The sequence below is a fragment of the Platalea leucorodia genome (genome assembly GCF_965183815.1).
Source record: "Platalea leucorodia genome assembly, chromosome: 2".
NCBI lineage: Eukaryota > Metazoa > Chordata > Aves > Pelecaniformes > Threskiornithidae > Platalea > Platalea leucorodia.
Genome location: NC_138824.1, coordinates 112,249,032 through 112,265,216, shown reverse-complemented (window position 1 = coordinate 112,265,216; position 16,185 = coordinate 112,249,032). Strand labels below are relative to the sequence as shown.

Below are 16,185 nucleotides of genomic sequence, written 5' to 3'. Positions count from 1 at the left end.
AAAATATTTCCTACAGAAAATTGTGCTGCATACAATACAATCACCTATGGCAATGGATTGCATACCTGTAAGTGTAGCTCTGTATCATTGGGATTGTGAAGACTTGAACCTTCATTTATTGTACTGGGGATATTTTAACACATGTAGAAAATTGTGGAAATCAGGAGGCCCTAAGCTGATAGGGTATCAAACTGTTATTTATGTTTATAATACGTAATCTTGCATGATTATTCAACTAGAGCTAATCAGTTAACTTTGGAGATGTATAGCTATAGCATTTCTGAGATACGAGATGTGCATTCATGAAGATGGGTTATTGAACATGACAGATGTTCTTCACAGTCTCTCTAGGCAGATTCCAGAAAAACAACAGCCCAAGACATACATAACATATGTAAGGATATTAGTTTTCAATGTTTTCACAATTGCTTAGATGAGAATTTGACCAAGATGTGATTACAAAATTGCTCCAGTCATTTTGCCATTATCTATGAAGTTGACATTATCTACGAAGTTATGTTCATACACATCCAGAAATCACTGTGAACTATCTCATAGTGTGTAACATGCCCAATGATAGGCATGCACGCAATGTAAAGATACAAATTACATCATTACCTTAAAAGGAAGACTATGGTCTCTGACATCTACAGAAACCTAAACTTAACTTTACACCCCATAGTTGTAATTTTAGTTGTTATACCAGCTTTGGTGATTGTACAATGATTACACATCATTATACCCTCAGGCCTTAAGTGTGAACCATCACACAAGACCACACTGGAAAAAAATGATCGCCTTCAAGAGCTGTCACTCAGTCCTGTTAAGAAGTCCTGAGTCATAGGAGAGTTTGCAACATCTCTGCTGGACTCACATAATGATTAGCCAGTGGTTAGCAGACCATCTATCAAAAAGGAGAATTTTAGCCTGGTACATGTGATTTTTCTGCCATTGCCACTGCTTGCCTAGTGGCTGAGTGACTGTTGCTAAACCTGCGTGAGCTTGTGTCTGAGTGTGGCTGGGGGAAAGGATCCGACAGCCCCGCACAGTCCCTGCATGACCAACAGCATCCTTAATGTCAACTGCGTCTGGGAGAGGCTGTTCTGCAGTTGTCAGACTTCAGCAGGGAACCTCAAAATTGACGAGGGAGACACCCACCCCTCCCATGAACATCAAGCTGTGTGTGACAAAGACCTCAGGAGGCCTTTGCCTTGTCATTGCACATATGCCCCCACTTGCCTAAGAAAGACTTAAACTGTCAACCTTAGGACCTAGAGGCACACTGGGCAGAGGAGCATAATGTTAAGAGAAAAGGCATAGGTGCTATAAAGTTTTCTGTATAACAATTTAAATGACACTATTAATGAAGGTGGGGTTTTTTCCATAATTATTAGATAATTTGGACAATTGTACTGTTAAAAGATCTACTGGACTAACAGTAAATTCTTAGTTCCATACATGGTGTTCCCTTCTGCCTACAGCAAGATTTTGAGTGTAGCACTAAGGAATTTGTCCCTGTCCCATCTTTCTGTTCATTCAAAACACTACTGGTTGTACCTGAGAACCGATTTGGTCAACTGCCACTGACTGCCATTAAAAACTAAACCACAACTCATACTGCGAAGATCTAAAAGACTGTCTGCAGAAAGCATTTTGGACTTCTGAAAGTTCTGCACTTCACCCACAATTTGCACCAGATTCATCTGCTTTTACTGTGGTGAACTCAGTACACGCTTAAATTCACAAATGCAACTTAGGTACTATTCTGCTTTTTGAAAACTAAAATAGTTCTACACATAGGAATTTATATTGACAGAGCTGTCAGAACATTAGCAATATGCATCTCTCCCTTTCTTCTCACCTCACTTGACCTCCCCCAGGATTAGATGTGTTACCCTCTGAACGAATATCTGGCAACCTCATTTTCTTTTCTGAGTAAAAGGCCAGACAGCCTAAATGCCTGTAGTGCTTCAGGGAGGAATAGGAGACTATGCAACCAGCCTTCAAGAGACCTCCTAGTTAAGATTATTTCTCAGGGATTTTAGGAACTACGTGGCAACGAACAATAAAAGAAAACAAAATTGCTGCTGAAGCTGTGGTGCTTCATTCTTAATTCTAAGTGTATTGGATATAAACCATACAATATTTGGCTAGCATTAATAAGCTGCTTGTTTAATAGCAATATATTGTTACAGAAGCCCGCTGCAATGATAGCAGGAATGTTCCTCTGGGACAACTATCCCGGAGAGCTAACGCTACTTATTTCCTAAGTGTTAAACACACTTTGGTAAGACAGAGGTGACAGTTAACAAATATTGTAGGTATGGAATTAAGGAGAGAGTCCCAAATGTTTTATGTTCTTCCCCCCAACACAAACACATACACAAATACCAGGAAATAGCAGTATTTGCACTTGTAGAAGGTTGCTACTATTGGCAGTAATTACTTTCGAGAAATACATATAGAAGGCATAAATACAACACAGTATATACAACATCCAAAAAATATTATGATATTCATGAAGGTTTTCCTATAGTTTGTGTCTGTGAAGTGTTTCACAAATTCTTACTTGAAACTAAAGACTTTCTGCTAAATTAAATCTTTTTTTAGTGAGACACATAGGCTTTTTCACAACAAATATTTTTCTACATCTGCTGATATTTTTTAATTGATATCACACTTTGAAGTGTCTTGATTACTGTGTAAAAAACTATGGAAGATATTTACATTTTTTGATACTCTGTTATACAAAATAAGGACACCAAATCATAATAATACTGCAATATTGTGAAAGCAAGAACCAGCCATTATCTAGGAGTTTCAGATTGTTGGAATGTTTTAATTTTGCTCTGCATGGTAAGTGCAAATGGCATTCTGATCAAGTGCGCTTACTGGAATTTGACAATCCTGAAACAGGCTTTTTAGTATTTCAGATTGTACATTAGTTTCGATCTTCAAAGATGTGTTGTTATCTGAAGCTCCCAATACCATGACAGGGCAGAGATAAGACCTTAAAAGATAGTCTCAATGAATACCCTACATTTCTTAAAAAAAAACCAAAAATGAAACCCCCAAACCTACAAACTAATTAATGGATATACTAATGGATTCTTGGAATGTTTGCTGCAATTTTCAAGGATATGTGCTTTGTTCTTCATAGGTAATCAAATAGTTGAATCCTTGCTAGAAGTGCAGTTTTAATTATGGATCTGTGACATGCTTTTGAAGTCTAGCTTTGGCAGCAGCTGTACAACACTGACCATTTCTTCTGTGTGTCTCACCTTGAAGAATCCAAAGACAGGGATAAGTAGCTTGTTTAATCTCCATTCCCAATGTTTGACCTGTCTGAGAAGACTACCAAGATAAATGATAATTAAAAAGAAGTTAACAGATTTTTTTTTTTAAGGAGGGCATTTGTATTGGATCTGGATGACAACTGTGCAATTAATTTCTTATGGATTCGTGAACAAATAATAGGGGTAGGTATGGCTGCCCAATGTGGCAAAATAAGCTAGTTTTCTTTCAAATTTTGAACTCCATTTTGAGTTATGTACTGAATGTGCAGAAACCAGTCCAAAGGTGGGAAGCTGCAATGTGTACCGTAACATGCTCAGATGTCTGACACCTCTATAAAGGACACAGAGAATCCTTCAAGAATTCTTTCTTCTGGAATAATGAAACACAAATCTTTTTGAACAGCTGCCTCTTTCCACGGGAACACCTTTTCTTGACAGTGCCCATTGTGAGATCCAGCATAGGCACAGGGCAGAGCTCATGTTCCTGTGTTTCTCAGTCCTTGGCCACAGACTACTTCTCATCTTTAAGACATTAAAAGGTGCAATGGCAATAAAAAAAGCATACATCTCCTCACATGCAAGCAAGCAAACTGGGCCAACCACACCAAATGTAAAAAGGCTTTCAGGAAAAGGAATTGGGAGGAGTTCTGACCAGACTGAAATGATGACACATATTGAGTATAGCCTTTAAGTATTAAAATTAAACATACAAAGGACATGCCTTGTGACTTGTCACTTTGAGAGATCAGTAATTCTTAAATGTTCTCAACAGCAGAGTTAAAAAATATCTTGCTGTCTCTGGTACCTGCCATCTCTTCCCAGACAGATTAAACTAGGAGTCTAGACTTCCCACAGCTAAAATGGAGCACAGCTGATGGAATAGGCTAATGAGTACTTTGTGGTATTTGGGACTACACTGCGGCATCCAGGTATGGATGTTTGCAATGCCCCATTTATGTCTATATTGGAATAAAAACTGGGCACATGTCATCCTTGGCCATTGCCCTTTTTCTCTCCCTGCAGGCTACAAGGTAACTCCAGCAAACCCTCATCATATTCCTGCTCTGCGCAAGCTGAGAACCGGCATGGCAGGAACCACACTGTAACTCTTGTATGAGTTATCTATCTATCTATCTCATAGCCATGGGACTGGGCAGTCTAGAAATTAGCAGTAGTGCATGACAGCTGTAGTGCCGAATCCTGTACCCCAAAGATGACTCTGACAGGTCTGGAAGTGTGTTAGAGAGCCAGGCCAGGACCAGGGACCAGGTCTGCTCTCAGACACTTGGTTTAGAAGCACCTGGAGCTCAGGAACTGGCTCCGCAAGGGCCAGTCAAGGCCACAGACCACACGGATCCGTTCTGGCCGAGATACAAACACACACCATTGATGAGGGAGAATCTGAACCAGCGCCTTAAGGAAAAAAGATTTTTCCCTAACACAGTTCCTACAGTTTACACCTCTGTCATTGTTTGCAAAATAAGTGCAAAATATTAGTGAATTTCAAAGTGGATGTACTGCATGACAAGAGTAGCCATTTTTCTCTTCCTTCAACGCTTTCCAGATCTTGACTGTTCTTTGATTTCTATTTGAACTTTGCATATTTAAAAAAAAAAAACAACTAAATTGATATTATAATTACTGTAACTATACAGTTACTGCTCAGCATTGCTATGCAACATTTTAAAGTATACATAACTTAAGCATGAGCATCCTTTGAAAAACTAGTTTAGAGTGGATTGATATACTCCAGCCTCAGTGGTAACTGGGTGCCAGACACATGCCTTAGACACCTACAGATCCCCTGCTGTCCCCCAAAAAAGAGCAGTTATTCCACAGTCCTCCTCTTCCTATTTCTACTGGCAGCAGCAGCTGTCAGCTTTGTATCAATCTCTGACAAATGCACAAAGACGCATTCAGCTGTTGGGACAATATTAATTGTTTGAACTGGCATTTTTGCCTCCAGGTAGAGGAATAAATGGCAGCGTCCTGAGAGCCAAACTTGTCCTTTGAGTCTCAGCTAGATCACGGTGCAATAGATGATCACAATAATATATGCCTTAGTATCTTTGAGTTACTTGTGACATAGCAGGCAGATAAAATCATGCCCAAGTTGTATACTGGAACATGAGTAGATACAAATGGTATGGTTATCAATTTCCCAGATCACAGAGTGTTAAATATAGCATTTGGGCTTTGTCTACTATAGGGATAGGGGCTATTTGCAGAATTTAACTTCCTGAAGTTCAAGGTTGCTTGGATGTGAGGCTGGATACTGTGTCATTTCTACTTAAAATCTTCCAAATGAAGGTTAAGAAGGGGTCCCTGTCTCCAGGCAGCCGAAAGTCATCACAGCTATATTCCTACTGTTTACACAAATTGCTAATGCTGATTTATGAATCTCTCTCTTGTGTTTATGCCAAATAGCTGGTAGCGGTGCTGTGACCTTGCTTGAGCTTTCTGACAATGAAGAAAACCAAAGAGGCTGTGCTAAGACTGAAGCTCCTGTTCCCTATGCTCGTGAACTCAAAGGTTGCAGGAATTGCCCTCCTAGCTCCACTTAAACAGCAGGCAACCCCTTCAGTACTGAACAGCTGGAAGCCCCAAAGCAGCAGCACAGGTAACACCTAACTATTGTAGAAAAAACAATTTCCTGGCTCTTCATAATTAGCTGGAATTTCTCTCCTTTCAGTTTGCCAAAGTAGTTAACTGTGAGAATGAGTGACACATTCGCGAAAGAACACGATGCCCATAGTATGATGCAAGAAGCAAGAATAAGATGATAAGAGTTGTTAAACTTTGGTTTAGGCACAGGCACTGGAATCACTGCCATGCAGAAAGTTTTGAGAAGCACAGGTCATTTTAAAAGCAGTTTTTCAGTCTCCAGTGAGAGATCTATCCTGATCTATCAGAGCTGGATATGATAGGTAGTTCTGCTACAGCACAGATGCTACTTCTTTCAATAACCACGGAAAAACCGCTTGGGCCTCCTGCTGGGGCCACTGCTATAGCAAACAATATCAGTATTGCCCTACTCATTCTTAGGACAGGGAATACCTGTTGCACTCCATAAGGAAAAAAGTAGAAAATACTTGGATTTTTGCGTGTGTAGTTAGAAACTGCTGCAAGGAAGGAAATACAGTGTAGTTAAACGTACACTGTTGATGAAACAAATCATTATGGAAACTTTCACTGTAGCCAATTTTGGGTAAAGTAATAAATGAACTGCTAGTGTTCCTTACACACTGTGCTGTTAGTTATCTGGCAGACAGGAAGGGCAAGCAGCACTAAAATTCAAAGGAAGCCAAGATAGAGGAGATGAGTTACAAACTGAGAATAACAATTTAGGAGATGGTTGTGGAAACGAGGTAAGGTATCTAGGAGCTGAAAAGTTTATAAACTGTGGCTGAAAAACATTCAAAAGAGGCCTCTAAATAAACGTTCTCACTACATGTCTAAACAAAGCAAAATTGCTGGACCTTAAATAGAAGTGCTAAATGCTGGCCTAGAGGCATGGACAGGCTAGTGATTAGTTGCCTTGGATATGTGGTGGCCTATCCAAAACCGAGACATGCTGATATTAGGTCAAAAATTTCCACAGCAATCTACCTGTGCTATTCAGCATTTAGAGCTGCATTAGGATCAACTGAACTAATCTTACTTTATTTAGGATTCTTTATTTGTCCGGTAAAGCGACGTTTTGCTGTACAGACACGGTGTTTATGAGAACTCACGGATGCTCGCGGAGTCTTGTTTTGCTGAGCTTGTCTGTGAGCACGCCAGCACCCTATCAAACAGTCCAGAAATTTATTCCAGCACTCATGATGGCACCAAATCTGTTGGGGGGTGTGTGTGTGTGTTTGGTTTTTTTTCTGTGGGAATGCAGAGTTCACCCAGCAGCAGACACACTGAAAAAGACATCAAAGAGGCACTGAGAAAACAAACTGGGGACCGCCGAGCCACGGCCGACAGCCCCCTCCTGCCGGCCGGGCCCAGCCCTGCCGGGGAGGCCAGATCAACAGCTTCTGCTCAACTTCCCTTGCTGAGGGAGCACAGCTCGCCCCCGCGCCTCACCGCCCAGCCCCTCCGCAGCGAGGGCGGCAGCAGCACCCCTCGCCTCAGGCCCGGCTCCGCAGCCCAGGCCGCCGCCTGCCCCCACACGCCGCACCGTTTCGGGGAGAACGGCTCTTTTCACGCTCCCCCCCCCCCTCGGCAACCCAAACCCCTCGCTCGTCCGCGCCAAGGGGGGGCAGGGACACGAGTTCCCCCAGCACCACCCACCCCCGCCTCCGCAGCCCCCGAGGCACCCGGAGCACCGACACCACCGCCCCGGGCACCGCGGGCGGGGGGGGAAGCGCAGGGGAGCGCGGCGCAGCCCAGGCGGCTGGCACGGCGGGCGGGGAGGGGCGGCGGAGGCGGCCGCCTCCCGGCCCCGGCGGGCTGCCCCGGCCGGTGGGCGGCGCCGGGCGATGAGAGGCAGGGGGCGCCTCGCCCGCCCGCCCCGGCCCCCCTCCCCGGGTGTATATAGCGGCGGCGCGGCGCGACGCGGATCCCGCGGCGGGCAAGATGGCGGCCGCCGCCAGCACGCAGCCCCCGCAGCCGCCGAAGCTGTCGCAGCTGCTGGAGCGGGACCCCTACCTGGCCCCCTTCGAGACGGACTTCCAGCGCAGGTACCGCCCCGGGCCGCCCGCCTGTCGGCGGCCTAGGCCTGCGCCGCGGGGAGGGGAGCGCCGCCTCGGCGGGGGCGAGGGGCGCCGGGCGAGCAGGCGGCGACCGCCCGCCTCCGGGGGCGCCGGGGCGGGCGGGGGGAGCGGCGGGGCGGGCGGTGTCCCCTCCCCCTCTCTCCTCTCCCATCCCCGTCGCGGCGGGGGCCGTCCCTCAGCCAGCGCCGGGGCGGCTCCGCTTCCCGCCCCGGCGGCGGCGGCGGCGGGGGGAGGGACCCGGCGCTGGGGCTTTCGCGCCGGCCCTTCCGACGGAGGCGCCTCCGCCGCGGGTGGAGCCGCCGCCGCGGCCCGGCAGGGCCTCCCGAGCCGAGCGTGGCGCGCCGCTGCAGGGAGGCCTTCACCGCGGGCCTCGTCCCAGCGTTGTGGGAGGCCGCCCCGTCCCCCGCCGCCTTTCCGGCGCTTCGGGCGTCCTTGTCCCCCTTGGGCCCGCCTGAAAGCGGCTTCGCTTCGTCACGGCGGGCTGTGGGGGGGTGGTTCGCAGGCGAGCCTGGCCTTGGGGCGCAGGCGGGTGTTGGGGGGGGGCCGTGGGCAGCTCGGGAGGGCGGTTAGCCGGGCCGCTGTCGCTCATAAAATGTTTTTCAGTCCAGCTGTGGTAACCTGTAAATAAACTGCTCCTGAATCTCCGTTTTCTGGAGAATTTTCCTTTAGGTGCGTTTTTGGAGACACCCCTGAATCCCCAGCTCAGCTGTTCGTCAGCCTTGCAAAGGATGAAGCAGCAGAGCGTGCGTTAGGCTGGTTCCAGGTTGCCGGGCTGAGCATCCCTTCCTGTTGCCTCTCGCCGGGGGCTGCGACACTGTCCCTCTGGCCGGGGTGGGTGGCAGGCCTGGGCGAGAGCCTGCCAGCAGCGGCTTGGGCAGGGGCGACCCGTGTCCTGCAGAGCCGAGCGGCCGGCTGGCCTTGAGAGACTGATAAAACCTCACTGGCTCTTTGGAAACAGGAATTGGGAGTTTTTGTGGTGCAATTTTATATGTTGCATTTCACTAGCGGTCCTCTGATAATCAAAACTTTAGTACTGACCAATGCCCTATATCCCAGAAGTCTGGAAAAGTCTATGTATGTGGGAGGGAAGTAACAGGGAATTTGATTTTTTTAAAGTATTTAGCTTTTTTTCCTTTACTATGTTACACATGGTGATTTTGACTTAGCATTACCAAGTGTCCTGTTGGGCTCTGGCAGAGAACAGTGGTAAGACTAGATCTTGTAAAATAGGATTAAGGATTGAGTAAACTATTAGGCTGATTTACAGAGCATTTTCTCAAACTGTAATCTCTTAATGATAGAATAACTGAGTGTTTTAAACAATGATTCCTGGCAAGCTTGTGGTAATGTATGCAGTGCTGTAAAACACCGAATTCTTTCAGTGGGGTGTCAGGGTATAGGAAGTAATAAGTGGGTGGATCTGGCTCTTAATAAAACCATTCATTAAAACATTTGAGCTTCCCAAATGTGCCTGCTATCTAAATGAGCACATCGTGGATGATGGTGTTTGTATTTCTGAGGATAGTACGGCTATGCTGAACACAGTGAGTTTTCAAAACTTTTGTGTGCTTCCCAGGTTCGTTCATCTCAATCACAGAACTTCACATGATCCTGTTTGTATCTTGTCCCTTCCTGGCTTCTGAAACTCAAACTGGTCACTTAGCATATAATTAATGTGGAAACATGTATACTGTTAATTAGTTTAAAAGAATAAAGGAAAACTTTTGTGACAACCTGTGATAAACTGAATGTCTTATTCCAAGCCCACCCTGTCTTTCATCCTGTGGATGGTAGAGAGTGCCAAGGAGGAAGAGCATAAGCACAAGGAAATGCCTGTTGGTGTCTCCATGCCATGCTCATCCCAGCTTCCATGAATTGTGATTCAGTCTATTTAATAGCTCCAGGTGTGTTTTTATCTAGAGCTATTGCATCAAGAGTGCCCAGGAGAAAGGAGTTTTACAGCCTAATTGCTGCTTGTGTGAAGAACCAGTTCTCTGGGGTGTTTTGAGCCTCCAGTTTTGCTTACTTTTCTCCAATTCTTTTACTGGAGGAGGTGGTGAACAGCCCTGCACAACTCTGTTGACTGTGTCCATGAAATCCTGAGCAGTGTGCAGCTATATGATCTTTGTTGTAGGCTGAAGGATCCTGGTGTGTTAACTGGTCACCGTATGAAGGTGGTCCACGTGTCTGATGAGTTGCTGCGTGTTGTGTGTCTTTCCTGGCCCCTTCTGAGATGGGAGTTAGAACTGAAAACAGTCTTTGAGGTGAATGCTGTGTGGATTAATACAGTTGCATAATGGTATGGCACTTGCATAACTAATCCTTCAAGTAAAAGTGTAAAGCAAAATAAATCTGGCAAGCTGTCTGGAAGCAGAAATGTATTTAATGTATTTACCTTTGAAGCTCTAAGCATGCATCCAAAGTAAAGTTGCACATACTAATCTTAAATCCTACTGGTGGTAAATTCTTATGCCCCTAGAAAGGTAGCAGTTAATTTAGGTGGTGACTTAAATGTTGATTGTACATTTGTGGGGCCTCCTATTTAGTAACCCATTGGATCAGGTGGATCCCACACGTAGTGTAGGAAAGGCTATGATAAAGCAACCAGGAATATGTGTTGTTGAGCAAATCTATGTATTAGGAGTTGGTCAACTGCTTGCCATGGTCTCATCATAGGGCAGGAGAACTAATTCTTAATATATATTTGATATTAGCAATTCCTTTATTCTTGTAGAGTAGGAAAAGCGGGATAGGAATGATACCACTCAACTGCTGAATAAGTAACAATCTGTTTGTTATTCCTTCTGATAGTCGTGGCTGGCTTTTTCTCTCTACCTTTGCTGCTGATACCTTCAGCCAGTGGCATTTTTTGCTACTTTAAACACCAAAGATACAGGTAGTCTCTCAGTTCAGAACATTGAGTTATTCCTGACAAAGGGGACAGGAGGCAGCCATTGTGCCTGGCACCTTGTAGCACCAAAAGTGATTTACTTGCTTGGATTAGGAAGCTTTGGTAAAGAACAGAAGTGTAACAGGCTTGATCAAATACAATATGTATGGGTACTTTTACTGTAGTAGTCTAAATTTCTTCTTAAATTTTGTAACGATGTTGACTTTACTTAATATTAAACAAAATAATTAGGGACTGATGGGAATTTTGTAGTTTATCACTATCATCCTGTGTATCTCCTAGAGAAATAAAAATTGGGGATTTTGATAGAGGATTAAGGATGCTTGAGAAACAAAGCTTTTTAAAAACATATAAAAATAGTCCTCCCTTTGTCTTGCTTAGTAACAGTATGTTCTTATACAGAAGGGAGGGGAAGTAAAAGATTTAGGTCTATACTTGGCAGTAATATCAGCAAGTTGTTGACTCACCCTTGGGGCTTGAGTCTGTCTGCGCTTTTATCCTTAGCACTGCATTAGCATAGCCAGATTATTGCTAGTGGAAAATCTTATAACTGGTTACGCATGACTGTTGTAGGATGCACGGTTAACTTTGTTATGATGGTTTATTCTCACACTCAAAGCAGGGTCATTTCTGGTGTTGGACTGGCAATGTGCCTAATATTGAGATCTTTGAATGTTCTGCTATTTTTCCTTTTTTTTTTGTGGGATGGGGATGTTGAAGGATAGACAGACTTTACCTACATCAGCCTGGATTCTACAGTGTAGTATAATTATGTTGATTCACTTTGAGGATTGCCAGATTCATGATGAAATGATTCTATGATGTTGCCTCAAGTTCTGAAAATTTTCATTTTGGTTTCCAGGACTGTCTCCTTTAACATCTCATAAAGTATAACTTCCTGCTTTAGACAGCTGCTTTTTTCCTTTTTTTTTTTTTTATTAAAGCCTTGTGAAGCACTGAGTGGGTGCTTTGATGGGAACAAAGTGCTTTGCGATGTAAGTGATGCCTAAAATGTGATGCTAGGACCTAGTTAGATCCTAAACATGGAGTGTGGACTACCATAGTTAAATGAGTGACTAATGGGAAGAAAGACTTCTGGTCACCTTCCCTCCTCAGTTGTTTGTCATGCATGGGCATGTTGTTGCAAATGGTGTGTTAGGGAAAAATAGAAGTCTGTAATTTTTCCTTTTTCTGAATGGCTCAATTTGACCCTGAGTTGAGGGGTGGGGTATTTTCTTTGGGGAGGGGAGCAATCCTTTCAATGTATATATAGCGAACCATTCAGCCTTGACCCAAATCACATGCTATTCAGAGCTTGAAACAAGAATCTACTTAAAAAACCAAACAAATAACAAAACCCCCAAGTGATAGTGTTTGCATAGGATATCACTGTGTTACATTGTTTGACCATCTGTGATATGTTTTCCCACAAGTATTTTGTTAACTCCCAAGTGTTATTTAGGCTGAAGACTTTGTATAATTTAGTATGTATTTTTAGTCTTTTACCTCTTAGAACATAATTGGTTCTATTAAAACCATTAATGCCTGTGGTGTAATTGCATTTTTATGGAGTTACAAACTGGTGTTGGAAAGTGCTGCCCATTACAATTTTCTGCTATAACAACACGCATGGCTTATTATATTTTACCAGCCCCTGCAACTGCCTCTGTAGTCTACTGACTACATAGTCCTCAGTGAAAGCTTTTTTAATTGTTCAATTTCTAGAGTAAGAAAGTAAAAATGTACCACTGCACAGCTTCAGTCTTTATCTTGATGAAAGCATCAAACAGGACACTGATTTGTTCAGCCAGACAAAATACTGGCTATAGTGCTTGGTCATAGGTATAAATTTAAATTGACATCCTATCTCATGAAGATACTTTTCTCCCCCTGTTCAATTTCAATATTTATGTATACACACTTCTCTTTCCCCTCTGTCTCCCTGTTACCTTCTATTTACTCCCACTATGCTTTCTAATCCTAGCTGCTCCTTCATCTTCTGTCTTTCACAAAAGAAGCTCCTTTTCACTTGTGCAGTGTCAGAGATCTAAAACCTCTCACTCATGCTTCAGTTTACTTTGTACTTCTGAAACTTTTCTTCATATAGTTATTCATTAGCTTGAAAAGAAAATAACGTCTTAAGGCAATGTGTCAAGTGCAACAAGATCAGGTTTTTGTATTTAAAATGTTTAAAACATGAGTTTTCCTCTGGAGGAAAAAAAAAAATTCTGCAAAAAAAGTTTCTAGGTGTAATATGGCTTTCCTCTTCCCCAAGTATCTGACAATTTATTTGACATTCTTATAGCACCTCATTTTAACAAGTTGAAGGCTAGTTATTAGTGATGATTCCTGGCCATGCTGTGAAGAATAGGCCTCCAAGCTGCTTAGAACAACAGTCTGTTTTGCCTGGTGTAGCTGTTGGAAGCACCTTACCAATGAATGTTATCTGGACCTTATTTGCGATTAAAATCTAGCATAGGCCCTTGATCTGATCTCTCAGAATAGATGTCTGAAGACGTGTCTAATGACCCAGATCAACTAGTTCACTTACGTGAACATCTTGAAACTGTTCTGTTAATCTGGGTATTTCTAATGCTAAGTTTATTTTAACCTACTCTCTTGGGATACTTCAAAAGAAAAAAAAAAAGAAGCCTTACTGACAGTTTCTTTAAACATGCAGCTCCAATTCTATTGACTAATGTTACTTGAAGGTAGTGGTAGCTCTAATGCTTTCTATTTGACACCTTCCTCCTTTCTTTGGTGCTGTTGCTCAGGCACAGTATAGTTATGGTTCACACATGTCCTTGCTGTTCTGGTGTGCCTTGTTGCTGGACTTTGTGCTAGCATGTCTGCCATTGCGCTTAGCATTAGAGAGAGAAAATAAGTTCCCAGTGGGGCATGATGTTCAGGTAAGGGTGGACCTACTCTCTCCAAAGTAGGAGTACCACTGCTAGAAGGTTATGCTAAGTTCAAAAAATGTAGCCTAGATCTGCAGAAGGATTTGAGTGATGCTCAGTCACACACAAAATTAACTTCTAAGTGCTTAGCTCATGGAATAGAAAACATAAGTTTTGACCTTTGTGTGAAATAGTCTTGCATTCATTGAGCGATTTGTCTCCATTTGTGTGTTCCACAGTCCTCAAAGTGAGGCTGGGATCTGAGTCCTGCCACTTCCAAGTGATGCTGGCATGAGGCACCAAAGTAAGGGTGATTCCTTTGTGGTAGGACTAGGAAAGTAGAGAAACCCTGCTAAAGTAATACTTTGGGAGAGTGTGGACTTCAAGTGTATCAGTATTTCTTCTTTGATTCCTCCCACTCCAAACCAAACCAAAACCCCACCTTTTTGGTCAAGAAAAGGCTTATAGGAATGTGGATAAGCTAACGTGCGCAAACAAACTTCATTGATCTTGAACGGTGGTTAAATATCACTGCAAAGATGTGCAACTGGAAGAGATTTATTTTTCTATTTCTGGGCAATGTTTAGGGTCTGATCTTCATTTGCACTCCTCTTTTTTCAGAGCGGGAGCTGATAGGGAAGGCTCTTTAGGAGACACGGTATTGGGACAAGTGGAAAATAAACTTTTAGTGTTGGTCACAAATGGATGTAGGTAGTTTATTATAGTTAGTGTGGGGATTTTTTTTTTTTTTTGACAAAATGATGCATTAGATGGTTGTTCAAGCAAGTCCCTCTATGCCCACTCGGGGGGGGGGAGGGGGGGGCGGGCAGACTTCTGTTTTGAGCACACTCTCTTTTTCCTAGCATGCCACTGATAGGCAGGCTACACGCCTGTGCAGGCTATGTGCCTCCAGGCATTCCGCATGGTCGCATGTGAATGTGACGCTGTCATCAGATCTAAGTTTTTGGGTGTATAAGCATTTGATAAGATGCTTTGGAGGAAAGGCAGGAGGGCTGGGGGGATTGTCTAAAGGACTCCTATTAAAATCATGCTGAGTTACTGTATGTTTGAAATGAAAACATGCTGCACTACCACAACTGTTTGGAAATTGACCATCTAGAATGAATTCATTGCATAGATATAGGAATCAGCAGCTCATTTTAGCAGCTTTAGGGGGTATCCTGATTGTACTGTACCTGCTATCCCAGCAAAAAAAAAAAAGTTTAATAAATTCTGTTGCATGTGCCAGGCTTAAGCAGATACCTTGGGTATTTTAGGCTGTCTAAAATGCCCTTGGACATCCCTGTTTATGCAAGCAGGTCTTACTGTTAACATCATTGTTTGATACCTATTGTGGTAGATATCCACAGTATAAATGTTCCTGGTTTGACAGGGATTGGTAAACCGTAAGTTAATTAATGCTTTCCATTCTAAGACTTATGCAGCTCACTTTGAAATTATGAATCTTTGATTGCTTTCAGCAAGATTTAGTTTGTCCTACATAAATAGTTCTTCCTGCCAAATGCCACTCCTCTAGGAAATTGTTGAAGTTTAATAGAAATACAAAGTGTTGCATACTGCTTTGGTGTGCCAGCTTTTTTGAGAAAGTTTGGGCAGCATGCCGGTTGTAAATACTTGCACAATAGCTTCGTATTGTTACACAAACAGTAGCAATGACTCCACATAGAAGCATTTGTGAAGTAGTAGATGTGATGTTTTGGGACAGGAGCTGGTGCAGGGGCTCTCCAGTAGTTAGAGCTAAAATCCACTTTTTTTTTTTTTTTGAGAAGAAGAAATTGGAGAGAACCACTGAAAGTATCACAATCTGTATGCTTTGTGTATAAAGGTAAGAACTTAAGGCAAATAAATACTTTTTGTCAGTTCTCAAATCCTTCCTTGGTTTGTATTTTGATTGGACTTGTCATCTGATATTACCTTTTCTCTGTCCCTCCCTTCTGCAATTGCCCTCCTCACCCCTTAAAACCCATAACATCCCTAGGAGAAATATAGGAGAAAAGGGGAAAAATCCCCCCTTTGTAAGAAAGGAGGTAACAGAGCTGAAAAAAAGACATGCTTTACAACTTCAGGGTCTGTCTAGACTACAGTTGTTCTATGAGACTGTTGAAGTAGCGGAGAACATGTTAAAACTTCTGAATGCTGATTGAGCCAGGTGACTCAAATCTACTGTCTGAACAAACAAATCCTCTCTTGGTTGATGTGAACTCTCAAGCTTTAACTCAATCTTTGGAAAGCTCATGGATTATCATATATTTCAAGTTCAATACATGGATATTGTTTGTACTAAAATATTTCAGTTTTCAGGAGTGGGCAGTATGTGTCCAGTACTGCCAATGGCATGGGCTCTCTGAACATGTGTG

At 43.3% G+C, this 16,185-nt stretch overlaps 1 protein-coding gene across 1 annotated transcript in view; it reads left to right on the top strand.

Moving 5' to 3' along the window:
* The first annotated feature begins 7,816 nt into the window (after nucleotides 1-7,816).
* The window catches only part of GBE1 (1,4-alpha-glucan branching enzyme 1), a 165,147-nt gene continuing 156,778 nt past the window's right edge, over nucleotides 7,817-16,185 (top strand). The window contains exon 1 of the mRNA XM_082304470.1: nucleotides 7,817-7,966. Coding sequence (XP_082160596.1) covers nucleotides 7,863-7,966 — 104 coding nt within the window. The 5' untranslated portion in view covers nucleotides 7,817-7,862. The remainder of the gene's footprint in view (nucleotides 7,967-16,185) is intronic.